We start from the raw sequence: 26,597 nt of genomic DNA on the forward strand, positions 1-26,597 counted from the left end.
TAATTGCCATTATAATTAGATGCAATTATTTGCTAAGTGTGCTTATGGATTTGCCAGAGAGGCTCGATTAATTGCCATTAATCATATCTTAAAGCTTCCCATCATGTTAAAGGGCCACTTAATTCCTTCCTTCTAAACTAATTAATCCACAAGCGATATGTGCTTAATTGTCTCTGAATAATTACCAAGCTGGTCCGGTCCCTGCCAAGCTCGGCCCGACGGGGGCAGTCAGGGGGGAACTCGAGTGGCAGTGTCGCCGGGATCCCTGCACGGGGAGCTGCCTCCCCTGGCATCTTCCTCTAGGGGCCTCCTGGCCAGCAGCTGAACCGAGGCCCCTCCCCTCACGACGTTTCTGAACACTTTTGTCTGCTTCTCTTTTGAATGACTAGAGACATGGGAACAGGAAAACCCTCCCGTTCCTACAAGGCCAGTCTTTTTACCTCTAACTCAGCTCCTCACTGGGCCGCAGGGGGCAATCGAAGGAGGGTTAATGGTAAAGGGATAAGTTCGGCAACTTGAGGAAGGTGCGGTGCCCAGGGACTGAAGTCACCAGGGATGACAGTCCGAGTCACACCACCTGGCAAGCCACCTAGACCAGCAGAGGTGTTTGCTAAGGAGGAGGGAGACAGCGACTATCAGTTGTGGCCTTAAGACCAGTCCTGTGATGGGGACTGCAGTTTGCTCCACTTACCCTTTTTCTTAGATGCTTCTGCCAAGAAAAGGGGCCTGGGGGCATCCTGGAGGAGCTGCTCCCAGCACTTGAAAGGAGAAGCAGAGCCATGCACTGGGCCCGCTCGTCAGCGGCCAGGACCCGCTTAGAGAACTGAAGGCTGCGTTCAGCCTCTGCTTAGAGAGTGCTTTGGCTTACGGCCCTCCGCTAGCCACCGTCTCTGGGAAGTGCCTCTGATGGAATACTGCTGTCTCCCAAGGTCATGCCTCTTGTCAGTGGCAGCCTGAACCCAATGACGGGTCCGCATAGAAATAGAAAGATCCAGCGCACTCCAAAGAGCCAGCTGAGGCCTGTGATGAGACCCGGCCCGATGCTCTTCCCTCGGCCAAGCCTGCTTCACGGCGCTCCCGCCTACAGCTGCAGAGCCCGAAAGAACTCCCTAACGGATTCCCGCAGCCTCATCTCCATCTCAGATTTCGCTTCCTGCTACAGAAACCGGTTTTGCTCTCGCACGGAGCAGCATCCTGCAATCAAGCCCTGGCCAGTGACTGAGATGGTATTTGGCCCACATCCGCCTTGTTCCTTTCCTTTTTCGGATTCAGAGTATGGACTGGGAATGGAGGCACAACTCACTGGACTCCTTCAACATCCCAGCAGCCATTTTTATTAGGAAATCCAGGGGAAGCCAGGGCAAGAGGCAGGCAGGTCACACATCACGTGGACCATCACGTACAGAACAAGAACGCGGCTAGGAGCCTGGGGTCCAGGAAGCCAGGGGTGGACTCAGGCACGGCGAGAGGGAATTTCATTTCAGGTTTTATTTTTCATAAGCAGCCTCACTGTAACGTGCCTTTCAGCCAAGGATCAGGCGAAGACTTTTCTGACAATAACAAGGGATGAGGTCTTGCAATGCACGTGACAGACTCGGCATCTGGCCAGTCCTTACTGTGGGGTCTAGAGAAGATAACACGGGCTTGAGACTAGAGTGATCAATGTCTCACTTCCAGTTTCCCTATCACTCTCTGCATGACCCTGAACGAGCTACTGAACTTTGCCGAGCCTACTTTTCCCATCTGTACAATAGAATGAGAAGAACCTTGGGGAGTCGGTGGGAGGATTAAATGAGACAATGTATGTAAAGCCCCCAGCACAGAGTCTGGTCTTCAACAGCTGACAGGCATTAGTTGTTTTCACATAAAGGGTTTTTAAGCTTCTCAACATGATGAGTTATGACTAGTCTCTCCTAGCCGATTCATTTACCTCTCACTGTGCCATTTCTGAATAGGGAGACTATGCTCACTTGGGCAGAACAAGATCTAAGATTGGGAGCAGCTATATAGGGCAGGGAGCCATCTAATGAGTATGGCTTATTTTTATCCAGCATCTCTGCATTTTAAACATCACTATTCTGATACAGGTCAGCTCTTCTGGTAAAGCGATATTCCTGTTCACTTGCAAAAGGCGAGTTATGTAACACCTCTTGGCCCCACAGGACAGAAGGCAAGGAGTTGCAGATGGACAGAGTTGGCAAAGCACAACTTGAGGATGTGTGAGCTCAGGAGACCAGAAGGCGGGGCTGGGACAGACAGAAATGATGACACGGCTGGGACCAGGATCTTTGCTGGGACGGTGTCTCCGTGGAAATAGTTTCCCTGGTTCAGTCGTAATTCTTGAGTCATTTCTCCAGAGTCCATTGTAAGAAAATGATGTTAGTAATGTGGGAAAAGGCTTTATCGCCAGTGGAGGAAATGCTGGAAGCAAATATCGAAGGGATGAGCTAAATCGACGTTCACGGCTGCCAGGCCCATCCTCTAGTTTATTCTAGGCGATCTAGCTGAGTTTCATCAATTGGGATGTGTTATAAACTGAATGCTTTCATCCTCCCGGCCAAATTCATATGTTGAAGCCCCAATGTGACAGTGTTAGGAGGCGGGGCCTTTGGGAGGCGATTAGGGTTACGTGAGGTCATGAGGCTGAGGCCCCCGTGAACGGGGTCAGTGCCCTTATAAGAGTCACCAGAACACCGGCCGCTCTCTGCTGTCCACCATGTGAAGGTACAGTAAGAAGTCAGCACCCCGACACCTGGAAAGGGGCCCTCGCCAGAACTTAGCCATGCGGTCACCCTGATCTCAGACATCTGGCCTCCAGAACTGTGGGAAATAAATGTCCACTGTTTATAAACCACCCAGCCGACAGTACTTTGCTAGAACGGGCCGACCGACTGACAGGATGTAACCTGGGGTGCCTGGTTCGGCAAAGCCCACTCAAAAACCTCTCAAGATAAAAGTTCGGAACAGCTCGAGCTCATTCTCTGCCAACTCGTCTGAGAACTTGAAGTCTCCACAAGGAGCTCGGGCTCCGAATTGTTTCATCTCCTCTGACAGCCCAAGTTTAGTTCCTTTCAATTATGTGCATGAAAAATAGCATTGAAGCTAGTAAACCCTCATCTCGGTGAAGTCTTACATTATTCAAAACCAGAGGACTGATCCTTTAAATAGAACCGTAGATTCATCTGTCTTTGCCGCCACATTCTCTCACCTTTAAAAATGAGAACCAACATTAACGCCAACAGAGACCGATTTAAGTATTCCTATAATTTCTGATTAAACCAGCTAAAAATAAGTGTTATTGGTAATTCATGGGATTACTCATGCCAGCGAGGAGCGGCGGGTATCTTCTGGACACCGACGTAAAATCCAGAGTCTCTCAACATCATTTCAGCGGGTGGTTTAGCCCAGGCGCATGACACAGTCCCGGCCACGGGCTCTGGAGCCAAACTCACCGGCTGGGCCCCCAGCTCACCACCGTGTGACGTCACCCACCTGACCTCAGTGTCCCCGCCTGCTACATTGGGCGTGTGATGGATGGCTCCTCACTAGAGGCTGTGATGAGTGTTTGGTAGAACAACCCAGCTACGTACCGAGCGTGGTACCAAGCACGCAGAAATGCTTAAGTGTAATTACAATCAGTCCTTTTTTTTTTTTTTTTTTTTTTGAAAAACCATGCCTGTTGGAGATTTAAAATTATTCCTGAGAGATTTGGCCCCTTAAAAAGTGTACTCTGTCAGCTAAACATCAGTCTGGTTAACCGTCAGAAACGGTGCCTGACAAGTGTGATGGGAGCCAAAGACGGCAGACAGTTCGCTAGTGTGAGCATGAGGCAGGCGGAGTGAAGCCGGCGGCCCCAGCCACTGCGGCAGGGGCCGCCTTCCCTGACTGGGATAACCGGGCAGAAGACTCGATCCGTTTATCATGCTGTCGCCTTCCTGTGCCCAGCGCTCAGGGCTTCCGGCCTCTCCTGGTTTTCTTCCCCCTGGTGGCCCTCAGGCCTGGTACATGGTTCCAGGCACAGTGGTTCCTCCTGTGAGCAGGATTCTCTGTCCACCAGACCGAGGGGTCTTGGGTGAACTTCCTGTCGGCTCGACTCATCTCTGGTACTGGGGCATGGCGGTCACTTTGCGGGTCATGACCCTCTACGGGCGGTGTTGGAGGAGGCACATCTGAGCCTGGACCAGGGGAGCAGCGGAACCAAAACGAAGGTTCCAGGAGGAGGTCCTCTCAGTCCCCCGTTTGCCTAGGACCGTCCCTGTGTTAGCACTGGATGTCCTGGGCCGCTCGGAATGCCCGGCCACCCGAGGACAATCCTGGAGGTCCCCGCACGGGCGGCGCCTGCACAGAGGTGTCGGGCCACGTCGGGGAGGGCAGGAAGCCGAGAGCGCTGGCCCCCACCTCCCCGCGGGGTCGCGTCGTCCTTCGGTCTCGTCAAACGCCTTCGGAGAAACCAGCGCCAGACGCCGGCATTAAGGATCATTTTTCTCGCGCCCTTCAGTTTTCTGGAAGAATAGCAGTCCCTGCGGGCCGGGCGCTCACAGCATAACCCCCTTGTCACTCTCCTCCGAGCTCTCTCCATCTGGCCCCTGGCCTTCGTCCTCTGTCCTTCCGTTTGCACCGGAGAAGGATCAAAGGCTACAGGAGTCAGGCTCCTCTTCTGGGTCAAATTCTCATCTTTAGAGCCCGGGAGGGGACGTGGGCTACAGGGTCAGAGCCCCCGAGGCGCTAACCCGACCTAGTCCAAACCCGAAGGTCCATCACGGCATCCAGTTCAGGTCTCACCTTTCACGGGGCGTGTGAAGGTCAGGTGCAGCAGAAAAATGTCCGACTCAGGGCAAAACCGAATGAGAGTGACGGGACTTTCTCCAGAGCGCTGCCCCCGTGACACCTCCTCCGAGAAGTCTTCCCAGCCCCCTCCCGCCTGCCCATCGGCTCCTTCTATAAATCCTGGCGCACCCAGAGATTACACTACGAAGTTTCCAAAGTAATGACTGTCTTGTTTCCTTTCTTGATTGTTTCATGCTAATTTTATTTCCTCGGTGACGTTACAAGATCTTTTAGGAACAAAAAGCTCGTCTCACTCATCTTACTCCCTTTTCTTCTTTTTTTTTTTTAAACCTTCAGAGCATCTATCAGGGTGCCGGGAGCTAAAATACACTCAGTAAACACAATCAGAGGATGATGAACAAATTCTGAAAGCACCATCACCCAGCATGACACCTCACACTCCAAACCTCGATGAGTGTTTGTTGAAGGAACGAATAAAGGAACACTCCTCATTCCCAGAAATGGATTCTGCTCGTCTGCATTCCTCTGTTCACCAGCTTGGTAAATAAGAATTCGCCAGCCACAGAATAAAAATATTAAAAAATGGAACGAGACAAAAGATAATAAAGCGGGGTGAAGGGCTTGGTATTTAAATGAGTTCTTTACATTTTCTGGGGAACTCTTGGCTCCTTATCCGTTCATTTAATTAGCAAAGGGAGCTGGATGTATATTTGAAATACACATCTACCATAGGCCGTTCCTCTAGAATTCTTACTTTCAAAAACACCCTGCTTCTGCAGTAGCTGTAAGGCAAGCCACAAGATTGCAAAATGTAATATATAAAAACAGCAGCATACGTTTACACTGATGAGAGAAAATCGTTCTGAGAGAAAACCTGTCATAGTACTCTCAATGCTTTCAGCTGCTGCCTGCACACTATTCCAGATTCCTATTTACTAATGATGGCGATTAAGGCAACGTCTGAGGCTTAACAAAGTGATTGCTTACTCCAGCAGATATGCTAATCAATTTTCCTGCCAAGCTTAATTTTTCCATCGAGCCTCGTGTGTTGCTCCCAGAGCAACAGATGAAGCAGCCCCTGTACCGTAAAATCCATCTTCCTGGCCACATATGAAAACCCGACTGGCGGTGACCAGTAAGATTCTGCTGAAAGAAATGTGGAAAGAATGGCACAGACTCTCCAGCCAATTAACCTTCAACATCACTTATTCTCAGTCTCCTCGTTTGTGAAACAGGCCTGCGAGTTTGGAATTAAACGTAATCGCTTATGCAATATGCTTACCGTGGTGTATGGAATATAACTGCTTAAGAAATGTTAGCCATTAACATAACGATAACTGTGAAATATATTGTTGAAAAATACATCGTTGTCATTGTTGTTGATGCTGAACTGAAAAGTATGCGGAGGAATAGTGCAGGTTGAGGCTCAGTTGACTCTCTGAGAGCCTCTGAGTCCCAGGGGGCATCTCGATGGATGGATGCATGGATGGATGGATGGATGGATGGATGAAGGTAGACAGGTAGACAGGTGTGAGCTTCCTGAGGGCTGAGAGCAGCCGCTTCATCCTATCCACCTTTGTACATTCAATGTGGTGCATGGCAGAGATTTTATAAACTTTTATGCTATAAATGAAAAAATGAATGAGTGGTTGAAAGGATTATATGCAAATGAACAAACAGATGAATTAAATTGCAAGTATTAGTCATCTAATATATGCCCTCGACCCATCCAGTCACCGTTATGTTTGTCCTGAAACGTGAGTTTACGTCGTAAGCCTACACATACTTCAGGGTTGCAGGAGATAATCCATCAGCTTAAGTATACTTACCATAAAGCAATGCTTTGCTGCTTACGAAAGACATAATATTTCTTTCTGGTCCCCCAGACAAACATTTACGTTCTGTCTTCTCTTCTGGCCATGTGTCTGGGGGCAGTGGAGCGGGAGAGATTGTAGGATAGATGTAATCAGCTCGTGCAACAGTATATCTCTGGCCTGAGCAAATCGGGAGCTACTACAGGCGAGCTGGCTTGTGCTGATAAATGTCTTTGGATTCTCTTTCTCTGGTTTCTCTGGGATTCTGGAACGGAACACGTCATTTTTCCCTGCACATCTGAACTGCTCTTGCTGTTGGACAGGTGTGAGAGTCCCCTGCCTGTGACGTTCTAAGTCAGGCACGAAGCCTCGGCCAGCTCCACGCATGTCCACACGCAGCTCTGTCGGTCTGCCCGGGTCTGCTGGCCACCGCAGATCAACTCAGATTAGTTCTTTTTCATTAATCACACAGAATTTCAATAGAAAGGGGACCATTCCAATATCACCTATCATCTCCAGGGTGGTCCAGGTAGTTCTTACCTTGACAGACCTTGAAACCCTCCCACACGCTATGTTATAGTTCTGAGTTCATCTGAACTTATGAATTATTTGCAGAGATAATGAAACCTATCAGATTACCTTTCAACTTCATTCTAAATGAAATCAACTGGCAAGGAGACCTAATGGCTATGGGAAGGCTCCCCTGTCCTTAAAATAGCAGCCCGATTTCCTCTCTCCTTCACCCACACTGCTATTCCGTCACACTCCTTTCCAGTTAGCCTGCTGCTTACTTCCTTTCCCTCCTTAAAGGAGGCTTAGAAGGGCAGGAGACTAGGTGTGTGTGTGTGTGTGTGTGTGTGTGTGCACGCGCGTGCACACACACACACACACACACACACACGCACATACATCTGCTGATTCTAATTCCAAGGCAACAGTATTCCTCATCTTCCTGATCAATATCTGCCCCCCCAGACCCCCTTACTGCTAGTGAGGGTCTGGAGGGCAATTCTCAAAGATGAAAATTCAACAGAAAGAAATTACAGATAGAATTATTCTTTTTCCTTTTCTCCTTTCATTGCCCAGAAGGTGACTTATAAATATATAACTCGAGCCCAGAACTTTTTCTTCATCCTCCTTTATCCCATTACCTTTTAAATATCTCACATCAATGGCCAATTGATATTCAAAGTCAACTTATCTGTGGTGAGGACCGTGACACATTCACCGAAACCCACCTAGGCGACATTCCCTAGCCTTCCGCGGGGGCGGGGCTGGGGGTGGTGTACAGCTGAGTTCTAAGCAAAGGACAGCGAGGAGTAATGTGTGTCGGTTCCAAGCTCGACCCCGTCAAAACCCTGTCACGTGATCCGACCTGCATTTCCCCATCTGTTGACTGAATGGAGAGATCCTAAAGGCCTCGAGAGCCACAAGATGGAAGGAGCCTGGGTCTCCCAGGGAGGTCCAAAAATGGCTCGCGGAAGCGAGGAGGGGTGGCCGACTTTGGCTTTCACTGTGGTTGGGGGGTAGGACAAGGATGAGGGTCCCCACACGTGGGCCAGGTTTTGTGCGGTTGGACAGTCCCACTGGTGTCAAGGAAGGGAACATGTGGACTTTCTCACCTGCTCGTCCAGTCGTGGAGAAGAAGGGGGCGGGGTAGCGATGAGGCTTGAAAGCCGTCAATCAAACATCGACCACAGAGTCAGACTCCATTGCGCCAGAGCTAGAATCGCCTTATCCTTTACAACGTCCAAACCGAGCACCTCACCTTCCATGGCCCAGCTCACTCTCGCCTTCTCCTGCTTCTCTGGGGACCAGACTGACCACCCTCCCCAAACTGGACACGAACGAAGGGAAACCTTATGGAAGTGACTGGACTTAAAGTCGTCCTGGCCGTCCACTCCTTCTGCTCTCACCTGCTCCCTTCGCAGCTCCCCCTACCCCGCCCCCCCGGGCTCAGAGAATTTCCATGGGCCCGTGGGACAAGTGGGAGCCACCCAAACCCTGTTTCTGCGGGAAGCACCGCGCAAAGCTGAGCCAGCGACCAACTCCAGACCCCCGCACGGAACCCGGGGACCGTGCGTGGACGTCCCGTCTCTTACTCCCCCGCAGCGGCTTCCGTGAGCCCCGCTGTCCCGAGCCAACAAATATCCAAAGGTTTTCTAGACTGTCACGAGAACAAAAGGCGACGGACAGAGTGTCGGTCGCTCGGTGACCGCAGAGCCAGTCGTCCTGCTCCTCCGAGTCTAGGAGTTACATGCGTTAGTGATTCCAACGAGGAGGACCCAGAGAGGATTTTGAATATCACTTGCAGACGCCCTGGATGCGACTTTGCCTGTTTTACCGCCACCGAGCCAAGATGTTCCCAGGACGCGGGCTGCGCCAGGCCCCCACCCGCATGGCTTTAACTTTCTTCCCTCCGACGTTCCTTACAGAAAAGTGATCCCTACCGACCACAGGAGTTCTCTCTGCTCCCGGCAGATCCCAAAGGCGATCCAAAACTCACCTTCATTTAACAGATATTTATCGTGGCCTTTTAAGGACTAAACCCAGCTCGGGGGCCAGCTAAATAAAAAGCTGCTCTCAAAGAGTTTACAACCCTCGGCATCCTGAACTCAGCCCTTCCTCTTTACTTCTTCATTTGAATCACGTGGACGTGTCATCGGCTCGGTTGGCCAGTTTGGAGCCAGCTTTTTCGCGGTACTTCCGATACTCAGTGCCACACGGGAAACCGGTCCCAGGATACGTGCTCGTCTCTCAGTCAGCCATTGATGCCAGAGAGCTCAGTCCCACTCCGCCCTCTGGGTCTCACCTGCCACATGTCACAGACAGTGCCGCCAACCAGCATCTCCTTCGCGTCTCAAGACGAGAGGTCCCACCGTCGAGGAAGCCTGCTGAGGTGCTCGGCCCCGCAGGCCCCACTGGGAGTTGACCACAGAACATTCCTTCCACCTGCCACCTCTCCAGGACCCTCCCTGGGAAGCAGCTGCTCCAACACCGTGTGAAGAGAAAGGGGTGGGAAGGGCTGCTCTCACCCATCCCTGCCCTCTACCCTCTCAGAGCCTCTGAGTCTTTGAGGACAGTCTTCTGGACGCTTCTCCCCAGTCCTGTGAAGTAATCTAGAGTGCGCCCTGCTCCGGGCCCACTCGAATTTCTCACCCTCTGAAGGAAGGTGGCCTCAGATCAAACGACGGCCCTCGGGGAGAGCCCATAGGGGCTGGGGCCACTAGGGTTATCTCCTGGCACTTCATCCTAGAACCCTTAAAACGCCACCTACCACGGCTCAGGATTTGACCGCACTCTTGGCTCAGTGTCAGCTCGGCACCAATCAGCCACGTCGCCCACGTCCGGCTTCCACTTGCCCCACGCTCAGCCCTCTAGATTTTGCTGCTGACTTTTCAAGCCCAAGCTCGAGACCTTCCATATAATGCCTCTGACATTTCCTTTAGCGCCCCTGAGCTTGTGAGATCATTTTTTAAGTCTCCTGCTTCTGTCCTGACTTAACCATTTCAGGCTTTGCATCGCCCCAGGATCAATCAGTTGCCTTCATGTGAAAGTCACTAATGATAGACACCGAACAGGACAGGGTCGGAAACAAAGCCCACGGCACCCCATTGGGAACTACCTTCCACGTCCTAGGCCAACCCATGGATCGGCATCCAACTGACGTTAACCGTTTGGGTCTCGGGGGCTGGGCTTCCCCAAACTGTGAGGTTGCAAGGAACCCCATGGCAGGGGCTCCTAGTAACCCAGAGCTAGGTGGCCTGTGTCTCAAAAGGAGAGTGACCATCTTATTTTTACGCAGAAGCAGTGACGGCTGGAGCCGTGTCCTTCCGGCTACACTTCCCGCCACACCCACGGTCCTGCCAGGTAAGCAGTAGACCTTGAGGCTTGGCGGTTTAACCTAATCAGGAAATATCAACTAACCACAAGGAACTGCTGATTTTCAGGACCAGGTGCCCAGGGCGCAGGGTTCTGAGCATCCCTCAGGGGTCTGGCCCATCTGCCAGGCATTAGGTTATGCTGTGGTCTCTGTCTCCAGCGGGTTCTCTGTACCTTGTAGGTCTCTAGGAAGTTACCTGAGCATCAAACTTACTCTCGGCTTAGCTATGGGAACATAAGGACATCACAAGACGGGTCCGACGATGCCGTGGACCAACTAAGTTTGCCCCGAAGCCCATGGTGCTGTCCAGCTGTTCTCATCACCGCGCTCAGAACAGACCATCCCGGGGTGGGGTCCTGATTGACGTGTTTCATCATGATTTAATGTGGGGACTGCTGTCTAACCGACTTCTCATTTTCTCTACGTCCCCTGCTCTGAAATATCAGAAATGTGTTTCTACTAGAAAGGCGATATTTTCCTATGTGCCAGGCATTTCTGAAAAGGCCAGGGTTTCCTGCTCAGACCCCAGTTCCGGGTGTGAACAGAAACCCTGCGGTGGCGTTTGAGCCTCTCCGGGGGCCCCTGGGAAGCAGAACTTCCTCAGGCTGCTGCTCTTTCCATCGGAAGGTGTGTGTCTGGCCGCTGAGATGCCTGGGGGCCCAGGGAGGAGAGAATGCACCAGAGGAGGAGCAGCCACAAGGCCGGTAGAAAGGGGGACACACATATTATGATGGGCAAAGCCGCAGAGAAAGGACAAGCAGAGGAAGGAGCAATGGCTGCCTAGCTTATATTGTCTGCAAAGCACAGCACGGGGCACCTGGCAGACATTATCTCATTTATCACTGAGATCACCTCAGGAGGTGGATTCACACCAACATTTGGATGAGAGACATGGGCCCAGCTACCGGAGGATCTTGGAAGCCTCCTGAGAAGGGACCCGCCCTCCAGGCAGAATGATGGTGCCCAAGTTAATTCCAGGGCAGTGGGGCTTGGGTCAAAATCTAAAAGGATTTTCATGCTCAGCAGAGTAGGTTTCATGTATATTATCATCTCCGTGCCCAAGCCCTTGTGACTTATGGTACATAAGACTTAAAAGGCTATTTTCCTATTATCTCTAGGGGGCAAAAAGATCCTAAGTGACAGTCCCACTGGCGTCACCGCTGTGGGGTGGGGGGCAGGTCTGGCCATGAAGGCAGTGGCACCTTCAGGGTTTTAAACATTGGGTTCTGGCGCCTAAGCCCTCAGAGGTGTTGGCCACCGGCTGCCCCTCCGGTCACCGGCTCCTGCGGTGTGGCCCTACGGTGCGCCGGAGCTGGGAACGGTGTGTGCTAAGAAACGTGAACACTCGGTACTAGCAAAGGGTTCACAACCAGCTCCGGGGTGGGAGGTGGGGGGAGAGTGAGGGAGAAGCGGCCTAATCTGTAGCATTTGCCGATTTCTGGGGTGTAAATTCTCCCACATGGACCACTTCAAGCTACGAACGGGACACCACTGAGCACGAAGCTGGGAATTGCTGCGTGCCAAGTAGCATTTCCCCCATGGGCACGCTAGACATAACCTCAGAACTCAGATGATAGTAAAATGTAGTCAAATAATCAGGGGTGATGCATTTTGACTACCTATTACCTTTGTTTTCAATATAATTTATTTTATGGTAAGCTTACATAACCATTTTTAATAACGACTGTGTGTAACCACCACTTAGCAAAATCCCTTAAAAATTTTAACCATTGGCTCTCATCAGCCTGAACGAGCCAGCTCTGGGGCACCATTGTCTGGGAAGGAAGAAACTGTGGGCATCACGCGGTATCGTCGAGGTCAAGTTCATAGAACAGGAAGATACCCCCGGGGCGCCTGGGGCTATTTGGGCAGAATCAAACAGGAGCAAAAATGAGTAGAGAGAGTGGGGGGGACAGAGCCGGGAAGACAGCATTTTGTGGGTGCACGGATCCTGCTTCTATCACTGGATCACGGGCAGCGATCGGAACGCAGCGCAAGGGGTCAGCACGGAGGCCTTCTCTCTCTACAGACACAATTGTGCGACACACTTCCGTCACACACAGAGCTCCTGGCAACAGGACTCTCTGCAACCCGTTCTCGGCATGAAGCTGAGACATGTCCCCACCCTTCCCTAGGAATGTAGGTTGTGTCCTGAAGAAGAAAAAAACTCCTCTGCTCGGCTCATTCTTCCCTCCCCCAGGGATGAGGCAAGTCACAGGGTCAGTCCAGGGTCATTCCAGGGTCATTCTAGGGTCATTACCTTCTCAAACGCCCGCAGCGGTGACCGCCTTCTGCTGAAGCCTCGGGAGCAGAGCGGCCCTGAGGGGTCCAGCTCGAACAGACAGCCCTGCGATCTGGATTGCATCTGTCTGAGCCCAAGCCCGTGGAAAGAAAGGGTTACGACGCGGATCTGTGCGACAACACATCGTGAGCGCAATTAATCGTCGTCAACGCACTTGGCTGGTTGCGTTCATCTCGTGTGCAGAAAAACAACAGCCGTAATAGTGACAACTTTATTCAACGTTGGCGCAATTACCACGCTAAAAATAGGGAGCGGAGAGGGTATTTTCTCGAGAGGACTGAGCTCTGTTACCAAGGTGGCGTGTTGGGGACGGTCGGCCCCCACGATCGAGGGAGGAGCAGAAGGAAGCGCCGGCTCGCCGGGTGTGTTGTGTGTCACTATGAGAAGCGTTTCACCGTTTGATCCTGTAATAATCCTGTGTGCAGGGAGAGCGAAGGGAAGCACAGAGGACCAAGGTCGGTTGAGCGGCCATGACGAGACGGGCTCTCTGCACCTAAGTAACTTTAATTATCATACCCGCACTCCAAGGGGGGTGTTACTGCCCCCATTTCAGAGGTGGGAAAGCGGAGTGTCAGAAAGGTCAAGTCGTTTGCACGGCATTCCGTAGCTCCCATCCTTTCGGTGACGGGCCCGTGGGAGCTGCCTGCTGCGGGACACGTGACGTGAGCTGCGCGACACTCTGGGTCGGCCCCTCTCCTGCTGCTCCTGCATCAGCTTCTCCCGCCTCACATTCCACTGACCTCCCTATTGTCTCGCCCTGTCGGGGATGCAAAAACGGTCAAAAAGACCATCCTGGAGTCAACAGGACTGGAGTCAGAGTCTCGGCTCCACGGCGTACCAGCGACCGTGACCTTGGCTCATTCATTCAACCTCTATACGCTTTAGGATTTTCAATATAAATCGGGGACAGTCACCGTTCCTATGCCATGATGTCGTGAGGATTAACGAGAGCGTGCATGTCAAGTGCGTGCCACAACACCTAGCATGTGGCAAATATTCGACGTTGGCTAAAGAACATGGCATTGAAAGAGGTCTCAGGTCCTAGCCCGACCTCCACTCAGGGCATTGCAGATGGGGACAAGGCATCAGGAAGGCGGGTGGGTCCGGGCATCTTCACTCCCTTCCCACACGACCCAGTGATTTGTCTCCCTTCAGAAGACCTTGCCCTGGTGGGGGGACAGGGAGCAGTAGGGATGGCAAGGAAGACACCCTTACAAAGAGTTAAGCGGTGCTGACCACATGCCGGCCCCATGTAAGGTTTTATGAACTCACCTCATCTTCATAACAAGTCAGTGCAGTGGGTGCCATTATTCACCTCACTTAGCAAAGTGAAAAGTGAGCTTAAGTGACTCACCCCAGGTCCCGCCCTGACCCTTTGGGCATAGCCTTACCAGTCCTACAGCTCTGTCTCCCTGAGGGAGTGGGGACTAGGTCACCAACACCCCCTTCACATGCCATCCGTGCCCCCGAGAAACTCTCTCTTTGATGCCCAGACTCCTGCTTGGTAAAGACAGCTCCCTGTCGCCCAAGGGTACCATTTCCTGTGTAATTTATCCAGGGGCCATTGCTCCTGCCTCACTCTCCTCCTTCCTTTCGGTCATTTCTGTATGATAAACAATAAGAGACAAAGATATTCACGCAGATAAAATGATATGAGAAGCAGCAGACCCGGGTTTAAATTCCACCCCTGAGTCGCGGTGGGTCTCTGCAAGTGACTCATCCTCATGGAGGTTCCACATCTAGAAAACAGAGATGATACTGAGCCCACAGAATTGAAGATGGGGACCAGAGGAAAGCACGGGATGCTTACAGAAGAATGCCTGACACTTTCATGCACAGCTACTGCTATTATTGGCCGCTCATTCACAGCGCTGAGCTCTCGTCTGGCTGGCTCACCCTGGAGAGACTCGTGCGCGATGAGCCTCCCCGTTTCCTCATCTGCAAAGTGGGGGTAAGAATAGCTCAGCTGCCTGGGAGGGCCGTGGTGAGCATTGGGTGAGACCACGGCATGTAAAGCACTTCACACAGCACGTGACACGGGCCCCCCACAACTGTGCCCTGGCACGTGACACGGGCCCCCCACAACTGTGCCCCTTCCTCGTACTCTCATTGTCAAGATTAGCTTCCGCCAGTAATTAAAAATTGGCTCAAACTCCCAGCAGACTATTTGATTTTTTTTCCCCAGTCCAACTTGCGAGACAGAAATATTGATGTTTCTCTTTCATAAACGTTAAGAACTGACTGAGAGGTACTTGCAGCTTTTACAGCTTTCAGAAGAGACTACCAGAGAGAAGACCCTCCCACGGCAGAGCAGGTCTGAGGCTGGTACGCGAAGGAAAAGAAAATCAGGCACTTCTTCTATCCCTTTACCTTTAAAATGTTCTCCTTTTCTCAAAAATTTATTGCTACTTATCAAACCTGAACAGGACCTTAAGCTACTTTGCCAGATTTCAGGCATGATAAAAAGAACAGGGTTTTTTTGTTTTTATTTTTTAAGTCACATGACCTGGACTCAAAGGCAGGTCTGTGCCTGCTGTGTGACTGTAGGCAAGTCGTTTACCCTCTCTGAGCCTCAGCTTCCTCACTTAGAAAATGGGAACGACCGCGCCGACTTCACAGGATTGTGAGGGAGGTCAAATGAGAAGACGTGGAAGCATCCTGTAAAATGCTTAGCACTGTGCAAATGTGAACTGCTATTATTTACTGCTGAGAGAGATAATATCGAATGTAATGCTCGAGCGCCGTAGCGTGTCTCAAGAAGATGGCATCTCTGTGTCCGCCTCCTTTCTAAGTTGGAATTTACAATTCCATTTTAACTGTCGTTGTGCACTGATGTCCGCTATTATGAGCCGCTTCAAATTTTTTCATAAGGAGGCAGAGTAGAAAAAAAACACACAAACAAATAAAATAGCTCCATGTCTGAGAATTAACCTGGACCATTTACTCTCTCCGGTCGGTTGCATTTGCGAGATGGCTGCGGGCTGAGATTTGCAGTCTGGAAGCCAGGCCTGCTTCTCTGGGTGAAGGTAGCTTCTCAGGAATGGCATCAATGACAAGGCCAACCAGCCCTAAAGCTAACTCTCTGCCCTAACAACATTTACCTAGCTGGGATGATGGGGGTTGGCCCAGGGTAAGCCTGCTCCCCAAAATACCACCCCGAATTCTCTGGTTTGATATATTCAGCCTAAGAGCAAAAGTCTATATTTTGTTCTCTGGAGAATTTTTAGAAGCCGAATGCCTGTTTGAAACCGCTTTTTCTACCGACGAGTTTACCAACCATATGGAGACGAATCCAGGCAGTAATGGGGTTTAAATGAGACAGCCAGGTAGTTGAGACACTCGAGTTGTCACTGCGTTTTAAACATAGCACACGACATGTTACACAAATACCATTCATAAGCCTGAGTCACAGGGTTCAGGTGGAGCTGGGTACATGTATAAATAGCCTGTGTATGTCAAACAGAAAAAAAAAAAAAAAAGAAGGGAAGTTGGGGGAATAAGGTCGAAATTGTTGGGTCCGATTTGAAAATCATATAGACCTCACTCAGCCTTGTCCTTTACAACCCCTAGCACAACTCCTACGCGAAAAGGAGAGAATGTCCCATGGCAAATTCTAAAGAAGCGAATGTCCTCAACGTTGAACTAAACAGTACAATGATACAGCATCGAAAAATGAAGCTATACTTCCGTTGTTTCTTGTCTTTGCCGCTGAATGGCCGCAGTTCAGAGCGGCCACTCCAGTGTTTTCTGGCCTTGGAACTGTCAGGGGACCCTTAGCGTTAACCACGTGATTTGCATTCAATAACCCTGTGATGGCTTTAGGTGCAACAGAAAAATACAGTTCGTTGTGGTGGAAAACTAACACTTTAAGCACGTTGTAAATGTTTAAAAAGTCATTGTTCCCCCCTCTCCAGCCCACACCCACCTCTGTGACTTGGGACATAATTTGTTACCAATGTACTGCATCAAACTCAGCTTATTATATCGCCAAGGTGGGCTCTCAGGAAGCCGAGCCTGAAAATAGATTCTCCCGAAGGCTCAGGGCTGGTTCCAGCTGAGGTCAAGTGCACCCCTTCCAGAGCCTCCCACGGAGGTGAAGGGCGTGGCCATGGCTTGGAAGAAACACAAGGGCCATGCGTAGCCCACAACGTGAGGCCTTCATGGGTCCCGCAGACTCAGCCTTGACTCTGGGTCATTCTGTTCCTCAACAGGCACCTTCCAGCCTTCCCGTCTCCATTCCTGTGGTCCAGGGACCCAGGGTGAACCTGTGGGGAGCTGTTCGAGGAAGTGGATTTGGGGAGCAGCAATTCTCACTCGGGGGCAGTCTAGTGCTTTGTCACCCGCGTCCCCGCTGTGCAGGAGGGATCTAGGACCCGAGCGTGGGTGTGAACGCCAGAGACCGTGAGACACAGGGCAACGACGCATGCGCGGTTAACTCGGCCACCGCCTGCTGCCTGGTTCCAGTGCCCGATTCAGTCGGAGTGTGCGCGGGGTCTCCTCCTCCTCACACATCCCCACTCCGGTCCCTTCTCCAGTCGCCAGCAGAAGTGACTTCTCAGCCTCGGGCCTCCGCCATCCCAGCCTCTGATGACGTGCGTGGTCTTTGAGTTAGGAGCTCACTAAAGTGTAGATCATGCTGGAAGCGAACAGAAGAGGGAAAGACGGCATCAGCGGGAGCCCGCGGAGGCCTCCGACCCGCCCTCAAAAGAGGAGTCTAGCTGCCACAAGCCGGACCCTGTGTCGTTCCTGTCCCGTTCTCTGTCTTGTCGCTAAAGCATCTCATCTACTCCCCCACAACATTTGACTAAACATTTGCTTAGGAGAGCATAATGTGTCCCTTAGATAAAAGATGCGAAGGCTCTGAGTGCCTATTATTATTCTCAGGAGAATGATTCTAGGGCTGGCAGTCCTGTGCTCGCACTTGCTGGGCAGGCCTGGGGGGAGGGGGTGCAGCGGATGCTTCATGCCACCAGCTGTGGCTGTGTCCAGGGGCTCCGGGCTCATGCTGGATGACATGTTAGATAGAGCTGGGGAAGTGACCATCGTCACTAGCGCAAGGACCGACGTGTGAACACAGGCCCTCTGGGCACACAAATAAAATGAATTCTTAACTGGGGAGCTCCCTGGCCCTCGAGTCTTTCACCGAATCCAGGCATTTAACATACACGGTGTTCTCCGGCGCTGGGCTGTGCACGCCCAGACTTAGGAAGGCTGCTTTACACTCCGGACTTGAAAAGATCAGGCGGACAGAGTCCATCCACCCTGGACTAACCAGCTGGTATTAGTGTCAGTGTTCCGTGGATTAGCATTCCTGTTAGCTAGTCACCATCTGGGGTAACTTGCACATGTCCCCTGGTCCACAAGGCGACCCTGTGCAGGGGTGGCTCCGGGGGCCGGATGGATAGTATGGCATAGAGGGAGGAGCCCGCGCTCTGGGACCAGATAAACCGCTGTCGGCTGGGACCTTGGACACGTTTGACCGCTCTGAGGTCCTCGGAAACCCCAACGCCACCTTTACAGAGTCCCCAACTGCTGTGACTCGAGCCTCTTTCACTCGTTCAGTTCAGAGGCAGCTCTCCACACACGGGGTCCCCTTGTCTCCGTAAAAGAGTGTCCTGGGCTGACAGTCCTACGCGCTCTACCAGCTCAGGATCTGAGGGGCTGGGAGCTCCTGACGCAGGAGAAACAGGGTCTTTGAGGAGCCCCGAAGCGCCCCCAGGAGATCGAGTTCGACAAAGAAGGAGGAAGCCAGGCAGCCACCCGGGGTCCCAGGGAGGCAGGAGGAGCAGTTGTTCCCAATTTTGTTTTGGAAACAGAGTAATTAACGAATGCCACCTGAAGCAGTGCCAAACTGAAGTAAAGGACAGACCGTCAAGCAGAATGTCTGGAACACAGTCAGTTACAGAAAGATCGCACCTGTCTAACGCGGGTGGGAGCCAGCACCGCCCCAGACCGCCCCCTCCCCCGGGCCCAGCAGACGGCCCGCTTTGCTCTGTGAATCCTCCTGTCTTCTTTCGCTCAATGCCTCAGGCTCGGCAGTTACTACAACATAATGGAAATGAGGGAGCCTGACCCGCCTCGGCCTCCATCCGGCCTAAAATGGCTCCCAGGCTAATGGGGCAGGAGCCAGCGAAAGTCCTTGTTCTGCTGGATTTGAGGAGGGGCAAAGCTGCCCCTGGGGACAGGCCACTCAGCCTATGGCTCTGCAGCAGGGGCATCCGCAAGCCCATGAAGGCAGAGGCTGACCAAAGAGACCTAACCTCTGCATGGGCCCAAGAAGACAATTCACCAAGCCCCTGAGGGCTTCGGCCACCCTCTATAGAATTCCAAGACAGGAGCCAGCCAGAGCAGGCTTTAGTCAACAGAGAATTCAGACCTGGAGTCAGAGAGACCTGGAGGAACCTCCTGGCACCTAGGAATTCTCTAGAGAGGTTTCGGAGACACTCAGGCTCCTTGAGAGTTGCAGCAGGCGATACCCCAGACACTCCATCCAGGAGGAGGAGGGCAGAGGTCATCCTGAGCCTGGACCATCCCTTGACACCAAGAAGAATGTGGGAGAATAGCTCTGAAACCCAAGGCTGGGTTATTCCAGGGGAAGCTACACCCCAAGTCTCCGAGTCTTCTGGACACTGGGGACAGAGGAAGGAGAGGGAGGAGGACCAAGCAGCACCCCAGGGCGAAAGGTCTCACTCCCAGGTGCGCTGCTGAGCCTCGAAATTCTGCATTAGAGCTAAGCCCAAGAATCTGCATTTTTAAGAAGTACTGCCCCTCACCCCCGAGGGCGATGCAAGAGCTCCTAAGGCCACATTTCGATCAAGATTTTTCTAGATGTTTCTTACGACAGCCAGCGGTTCAGAGCTAAGTCTTTGGGATCAGACTTGAGATGGACCCACAGCTGTGCCACGAGCAGCTGTGACTGAAAAAAAATATTTAATTATCTCGGAATCCATTTCTTCACTGTTAACATGTGGGCGATGATAGCATTTAGCTCACAGGCCGAGCAGGGCGCATAAAGCTTAGACCACAGCCCGGCTCCTTGTTAAATGCTGGACAAACACAGCCACCTGTCAGCCTGTCCAAACCCAACCTGAACCCTGAGGTGGCCTTGGAGGCGAACACCCCCGCCCTCCTCTTCCTCACCCGGTTACTGCCAAGCAGGCCGTTTTGGAGACGGTACTAGGCTACCTGAAGATATTGCGCCCTGCCACAGGTAGCAACAGGTTAGCGAGGTGACAAGTGAGAGGCCTTGGAGATGAACCCAAAGGGGAACAGAAAGGAGGAAGAGCCGTTTCCAGAAAAGGCCATCTCGGTGCATCAAAGCAGAAGGCAGTCCGTTTCCAGCCACCACCACCCCCCCCCCCGCCCCCCCGCGCTTAACCGGGAGGTCCTCAGTAAAAAGGTGGCAAGACGCGAGGTTCGGGACTGCGGAGTCAGCGCGTTTTCCTTAATTAGGATGGTGTTACGTAAAATCGGGAGCATTGTAAGTGGAAGTACTTCATGACCCAACATGCCCCTTTGTGAAGTGTGACTGCCGCCACAGAGGGTCTCTGTTACGGTCCTCAAAGGTGCTCACACCCAGGCTAGGGGACAAGGGGTGCTGAGGTCACGCTGACTGGCTGGACCGCGCAGGCGCCAGGGGCCTGCGCGCCCCGGAGCATCTCCTGGGGCTGCCGCCGCCGGGTACGCGCCTCCCAGCGGGAGCTCGTGCCCGTCTCACTGCCCCGCACGGGGGCCCCGGCTCCGGAGCCCGGCGGGCCGGCCGCGGACTCACCAGTACAGGTAGTAGAAGAAGGAGAGGAGGTAGAAGGCCAGCTTGCACCAGGCCTCCTTCTGGCAGTAGCCCAGGGTGTCCGCGTTCATGACCACGGGCGGGTCGTAGGCGAGCTCGGAGCTGTCTGCCGGACAGCGGAAGTACCTGCGGGGCGAGAGGACACGGCATCGTGGCTCCGAGGCTCGGAGGGGGCATCCGAAGGCGTCCGGGCCACCCGGCCTCCGAGGCAGCTCCGCGGAGCGCGGCCCGCAGCCGGGGGGCGGCGGGCAGGGTCGCCTGGCGCTCCGGAGTCCCGCACGCGGCGATTTCGCCCACATACCGAGCTGCTCTGCCAGAAGGAAAAGGCATCGCCTGGTGGGGCCCCAGGGGTACCAAGAAGAGTCTCCGTTCCCCAGGGGTGTGGAGAGGGGGTCTGCAGTGTGCCCACCTGGGTACCGGTACCGGTACAGGTGTGAGCGGACACGGAGCTACGTGTCACCGCCTCGGGGCCACCGCTCCACGGATCCACCGTAGCCCTTAGTTACTGTGGACTAAATGTTGTTCTCTACGGGAATATTCTGGGAGGGACATCGTATTCCCACTTGAGGGTCCGGTCGATTTACAGGTGCTGTTCTTGCTAGAAAGGCCCAGAACAGCAAAAAGAACGTGGGCCACCATGGGAGGGAGCAGCCAGGAGGAGGGCTGGGTGGGGGACGGGGAAGGGTGAGCAAAGAGCAGTGGGTGGAGGAGGCGGATGGAGGGAGCAGACTGTGTCTGCTTCAAAATGTCACCTCGGCTCAGCGTGAACTGGCCTTGTTCACAGGAGGAGAGAGACTGTCCAGGGGGGCGAGACCCGGCAGGAGCCCCTCTGGGAGTGGCCAGGCCGCTGTCGGGACGGTGGCCTGGCCCTCAACCGGACACAGCCCCCAGGGCCTCAGCCATAGCCTCACTGGAAAGGATGAGGGGGGTGGACATGCCTCTGCCGGCTGCTTTTCTGTCAGTATGGTAAAAAAAAAAAAAAAAATGAGGAGGCCGTGGTGCAGATTAGTGGCTCCTGTGGGGCCCTAGGATGGGCTGTGGTCCTTGACTGTGACAAGGCCCAGGAGGGTGGGCTCTGACCAGATTAATCGCACTGGCTCCGAGAGCACCCCCGGGACTCAGCGACTCCCAGAGCGGCCACCTCAGCTCCCGCGTCCCCGCCCTTCGCAGGACTCCCCCGACATGACCTGCCATCGACACTCTGCTGACAGGAAATCACAAGCCCGGTCCGATGACCTGTGCCAGCTCACAGACCCTCCAGGCCGCTTGCCTCTTCTCTTCCCAGGAGCAGATTTCAAAAGCTATTTGCTTTTGCTGAGGCCTCGTTCCCAGGTGACCTCATTAAGGGGACACGGGGGCGGCAGGGTGGCCAAGAGGCTCTGTGGAAAAAGCCAGGGCTCTGCCGCTCACCGGTCACCACACTGACCTTGCTCGGGCCAGTCATTAACCCCTCTGACCTCAATTCCCTCATCTGTACAATGGGGACGAAACTGCCTTCTCAGAAGGGCTGTTGTGACTATTATGCGAGGTGACAGATATGAATAATCTGCAAAGAACAGGTACAGAATAAAAGCTCTATGCATCTACTTTAGTTTAAGCAAACTGAGTGCTGAAGCAGCAGAGGCTTCATCTGCACGGAAGATGTCTGAGCTGGACCTGTGGGAGAGGAGGGGAGTGGAAATAATAATTTAAAAAAGATATTCGAGGACTCTCGTTTTTTTTTTAAAAAAAAACAACCCTCTCCTCGTTCCTTTTTCTTTCATGTTCTAGGCACTTATGAATTTCCAGAACTAGGCTAGACCCTGTCAGAGATTCAAAAACGGTAAGACGAGGCCCCTCCTGGCAAGGAGATTGCAGTTGCTCTTCTCATATATGAATGTCACAGTCCAGGTTTAAGGACAGTAGCTGCCTCTCCCTCCCTTTCCTCCCTTCCGGGGGAGTGACAGCCCTAAGAAGCAGCTCACAAATCAAAGTTGTGTAAATTAACCACATTTCTGACACCCTGGAATGACAGCACACTACTCCAAGGACCTTGGGATAAATTCCTTTTATAATGAGAAGAGTCAGCCCCCTGGGACAGCGTGCCAGGTGACAAGGGCACAGACTGTGATCCACACAGAGGTGAGGCTGAACCCTGGCCCTGCCGCGTCCTGGCCGAGCTACTCGGCAGTCACAACCTTTGTGAGTCGCTGTGTCTCTGTGTGTAAAGTAGAGACAAGGAAGCCCAGCTCGCCCGGTTGTCACGGACGCTGGATACGGTAAGGCGGAAGGTCCCTGAGCGGGACCGTGATGTCTCTGCTTGGGTTCTCTCTAAATTCACGTTTTAGGAGATTACCGGTACTTAAAGCAGGACTTCCTTATGTAACAGAAGCCTTCTCCCTCCTGCCTAAATCTGTAATTTCTCCTTTCCTCCTGCCCTGGGTCAATAACACCATCGCCCACCCAGCCGCCCAGCTCGGGGGCGCCCTCTCCCTCACCTCCTGCACCCAATCACCGGCCAAGGCCTGTCCGGTTCACCTACAAGAATCCTCTCCTCCCTCTGCTCCAACTCCACTTCCTGGCTCAAGCCTCTGTTAACTCTTCACCCGCCATTCCATCGTACCCTCCTAACTGGATTCCGTCCTCAAAATTTCACCCTCCAACGCATCCTTCCCACTGCTGCCAGGGTCACCTTCCTAAAAATCAGATCGCGTAATGCCCTTTTCCTCCTCAAAAACTTCTGCGTTCTGTCCACTGTCTTCAGGATAAATTAATTCCAGCCTCCCCATTGAATCACGACAGACCCTCCATAGCGAATACCCCCGCTGTCTGTCAACCCGTCTCCACTCACTTCCCTCCCCGAGCCCCACATCCAGCCACACTGAACATAGGCGGTCCCCCAAACACGCTGAGTGCTCCCCGACCTCCGAGCCTGTGCACATGCTAGTCCTTCAACCTGAAACGCGCTCCTCCAGATTTTCCCATGTCACCCTCCGGTCTAATTTAAACGCTCATTTCTCTACTCTCCTGAAAGTATACCACATATGTCTTTTGGTAATATATTTCCCTCTGCCTCCAGGGTGTACATTCCTTGAGGGTAGAGATTATATTTTACATTCATTCTCCCACAATGTCTGGCATATGGTATGTGTTCCACACGTTTGCTAAATGAAGGAGAGGATGCTCTCGACAGGACTAAACAGAGACTATATTTTATGGTAAAATGACGATGATGAGATATTTGGGGGGGGGCAAAGCTCAGGGAGCAAGAGGTAAAGGGTGGTTAATTTATCTGCTCAAACGCATTCTTTACTGCTTGCGTATCTCCCTTTCTGCCTCCCATATCCATATGGTGATTAGATTTTACAAAAAGCCCAGATCACATGATAGGAATGCATGGTCTTAGCAGGGAATAGAATATTTAAAATCGGAGCCATCCCAGAAAACCCAGCCCATCTGGTAGGTACTTTTTAAATTAAGATCTAATTCCCATACCAAAAAAAAAATCACCTTTTAAAAGTATCCAATTCAATGGTTTTTAGCATATTCATAGAGTTGTACGACCATGCTCAGTATCTAATTTCAGAACACTTTCATCACCCTAAAAAGAAAACCCTGTACCCACTGGCGGTCGCTCCCCATTTTCCCCCTCCCCCCTCCCAGCCCCCGGCTACTGCCAAGCTACTTTCGGTCTCTGCAGATTTGCCTATTCTGGACATTTCATATAAATGGACTTTTCTGGCAATCTTCTTTCACTTGTCATTGGTTTCAAGGTTCATCCATGTCGAATCAGTACTTTATTGGTTTTTATTGCCAAATAATATTTCATCGTAAGGATATACCACATGGTGTTTATCCCTTTACCTGTTGATAAACATTTGGGTGACGTCTACTATGGATAATGCTGTGGCTGCTTTTAACGCTGACCTACAAGGGTGGAGGTTGTGGTTAGCGGAGCCGCTAAAAGGACCTTCCTTTATTGGACTTGCTGTCCGAGAGAAGCTTGGGAAGAAGGCTCTGGAGAAGAGGTCCCCAAAAGGAAGGGATCAGGAAGGCCCCAGGAGGGACGGCGTCGCTGGAGGGCAGGCTGCCCAAGCAGAGGAGGGGAAGGACAGACGGGTCCCAGGCAGACTCACCTCCAGAAGTGATAGAAGAGTAGAGGGACGTTCAGCCCCAGGGTGAGCCACTCCTGGGCGCACAGGAACATGACGCAGAAGAGGCTGTGGATGGAGTATTCTGGCAGCACCAGCTGAAGAGGGAGCAGAGACACGGGCCTGAGTTGGAAGGAGCCGAGGCAGCCAGCCTCTGCCCAGGTGCTGCCTCTGACATTCCGGTGACACAAAGGCCCTCCCTGTGGCAGCAGAGTCACTACCCCGAGACTGTGATCCATCTCTGGTAAGTTCTCTTCTTTATGGGCCTGGAGCCATGCCTTATATCCAAACCCCAGTGGACACAGGTCCTCGGCACGGTACTTACCGGAACAGGGCACTTGTTTCTAAGGGCCGCCCGTGGAGGACCGCTGGGAAGACGGGAAGGGGCCGTCCAGCCCCTGTGATGTCTGCCCCGAGGCAGGACCCTCTAGGATAAACACTGATAGGGTGTCTAGTGATTCTATAACTGCCCTGCTCCTGTTTTCCTCGCCCCTTGTATCCTCCTATAGAAACTCACAAGCCTAAAGCACATATGTGTATTTATTTCAAACATAGGAGGGTTGGGAAAAAGTTGAGCATTTTGCTTGATGGTGGGTAGATCAAGGGGAGCCCAAGAGAAAGGACATGTCATGATGATAAAAGAGGGGAAGCTTAGCCTCTGGAGGGAGGGCGAAGAAGCCAGCCCAGACCAGGAAGGGTCACGTGGGGGGAAGGTGGCCAGCAGGAAGGCCAGGCTCCCCAACCCCAATCCACCCACACGGGCGTAGCTGGGTAGAGCTCAGAATGGCTGTGAACCTCCTCCCAAGGGTGTTTACATCTTAACAGAAATCAAAGTGACTGCAAAACAGAAATATGGTCTCCAGGCCGGAAGTCAGGAAACTCGAAGATAGAGGTGCACATGCACCATCTTTCCCAGTCACACAGGAATTTGGGGGGAAATGTGTATGGGGGGGGAGGGTATAGCCTCTGCATAGGGTGAGACCATCATGAATGCCGTAGCCCTCTTAGCAAAATCTTTCTAAGCCTCCTTCAAGGCCCATCTCGAATGCCCCTTTCTAACGGGAGCTCTGCCCATCCTCTGGCCACCCCACCCTGCAACCGCGAGCCTCACAGCACACGTTCTGTCCCTCTCCTGGGGAGACTCTGCATGATGCACCCAGTCCGGAGTCGCTGCCCGCCTCCGACCTCCCGACGCGTGCAGATCTCCTGCACTTACTCCGTAAGCCAAGGCCACGCGCTAGTCTTGTCTCGTCTCCATTCGCAAAGCGTTTTTTGCACTAAGTACGGACTTTACAAGGGTCCGATGAAACGACGCGAACTGACCAAGGGCACGTGTTTGCAGCACGGCCGGCTGACGTTAGGGATGCAGCCTGCGGTCACAGACCAAGGTTTCTCTGGGTGGGAAACAAGCGGCCTCGAACCGTCCCACGTGGGTACGGAACGTGACTCTGGTCTCATTCCTCATCTCGCTTTGGTCAGATGCACTAACTGCCCCAGATGGTAAACGTGGGGAAGGGCGGGGGAGGGGGGAGGACAAGCGTTAAAAGTAAATACACGAGAGGCGCACGTGTACGATACGCATTTTGTAACCAAGTGGCATCGTCTTTATTCTCAGGTCCGGGAAAGAATGAACTGCATGGACCCACGTCTTAGAATTCTCCGGCTGTGACCTTGGAATCAACGTACAGGAGCCATCGCTGCGGGGGCAGTGACCTCGGTGGGGGAACCGGGCACAGCCAGCCCCTCTGAGCCTCAACCGCCTGGCGGGAATGGTGTGTCCGTCTCCCGTGTTTTCGCCTCACAGGGCCCTGCAGCCACCAGCCAAGGCCCCACCCCGCCCCCTCCCAGCCCCCGCCGTCCTGAGCCAGCCCCGGCAGGCGGTGGCTGTGAC

At 52.8% G+C, this 26,597-nt stretch overlaps 1 protein-coding gene across 12 annotated transcripts in view; it reads right to left on the reverse strand.

Moving 5' to 3' along the window:
* Positions 1-16,561: 16,561 nt before the first annotated feature.
* The window catches only part of CNIH3 (cornichon family AMPA receptor auxiliary protein 3), a 154,744-nt gene continuing 144,708 nt past the window's right edge, over positions 16,562-26,597 (reverse strand). For all 12 annotated transcript variants that reach the window (XM_036235415.1, XM_036235414.1, XM_036235416.1 and 9 more), the window contains 3 exons: positions 24,692-24,804; positions 20,559-20,702; positions 16,562-17,423 (listed from right to left, as the gene is read on the reverse strand). In XM_036235415.1, the coding sequence (XP_036091308.1) occupies positions 17,396-17,423; positions 20,559-20,702; positions 24,692-24,804 (285 nt within the window). In that variant the 3' untranslated portion in view covers positions 16,562-17,395. The remainder of the gene's footprint in view (positions 17,424-20,558; positions 20,703-24,691; positions 24,805-26,597) is intronic.

The sequence above is a fragment of the Rousettus aegyptiacus genome, unplaced genomic scaffold (genome assembly GCF_014176215.1).
Source record: "Rousettus aegyptiacus isolate mRouAeg1 unplaced genomic scaffold, mRouAeg1.p scaffold_m13_p_18, whole genome shotgun sequence".
In the NCBI taxonomy this organism is placed as follows: domain Eukaryota; kingdom Metazoa; phylum Chordata; class Mammalia; order Chiroptera; family Pteropodidae; genus Rousettus; species Rousettus aegyptiacus.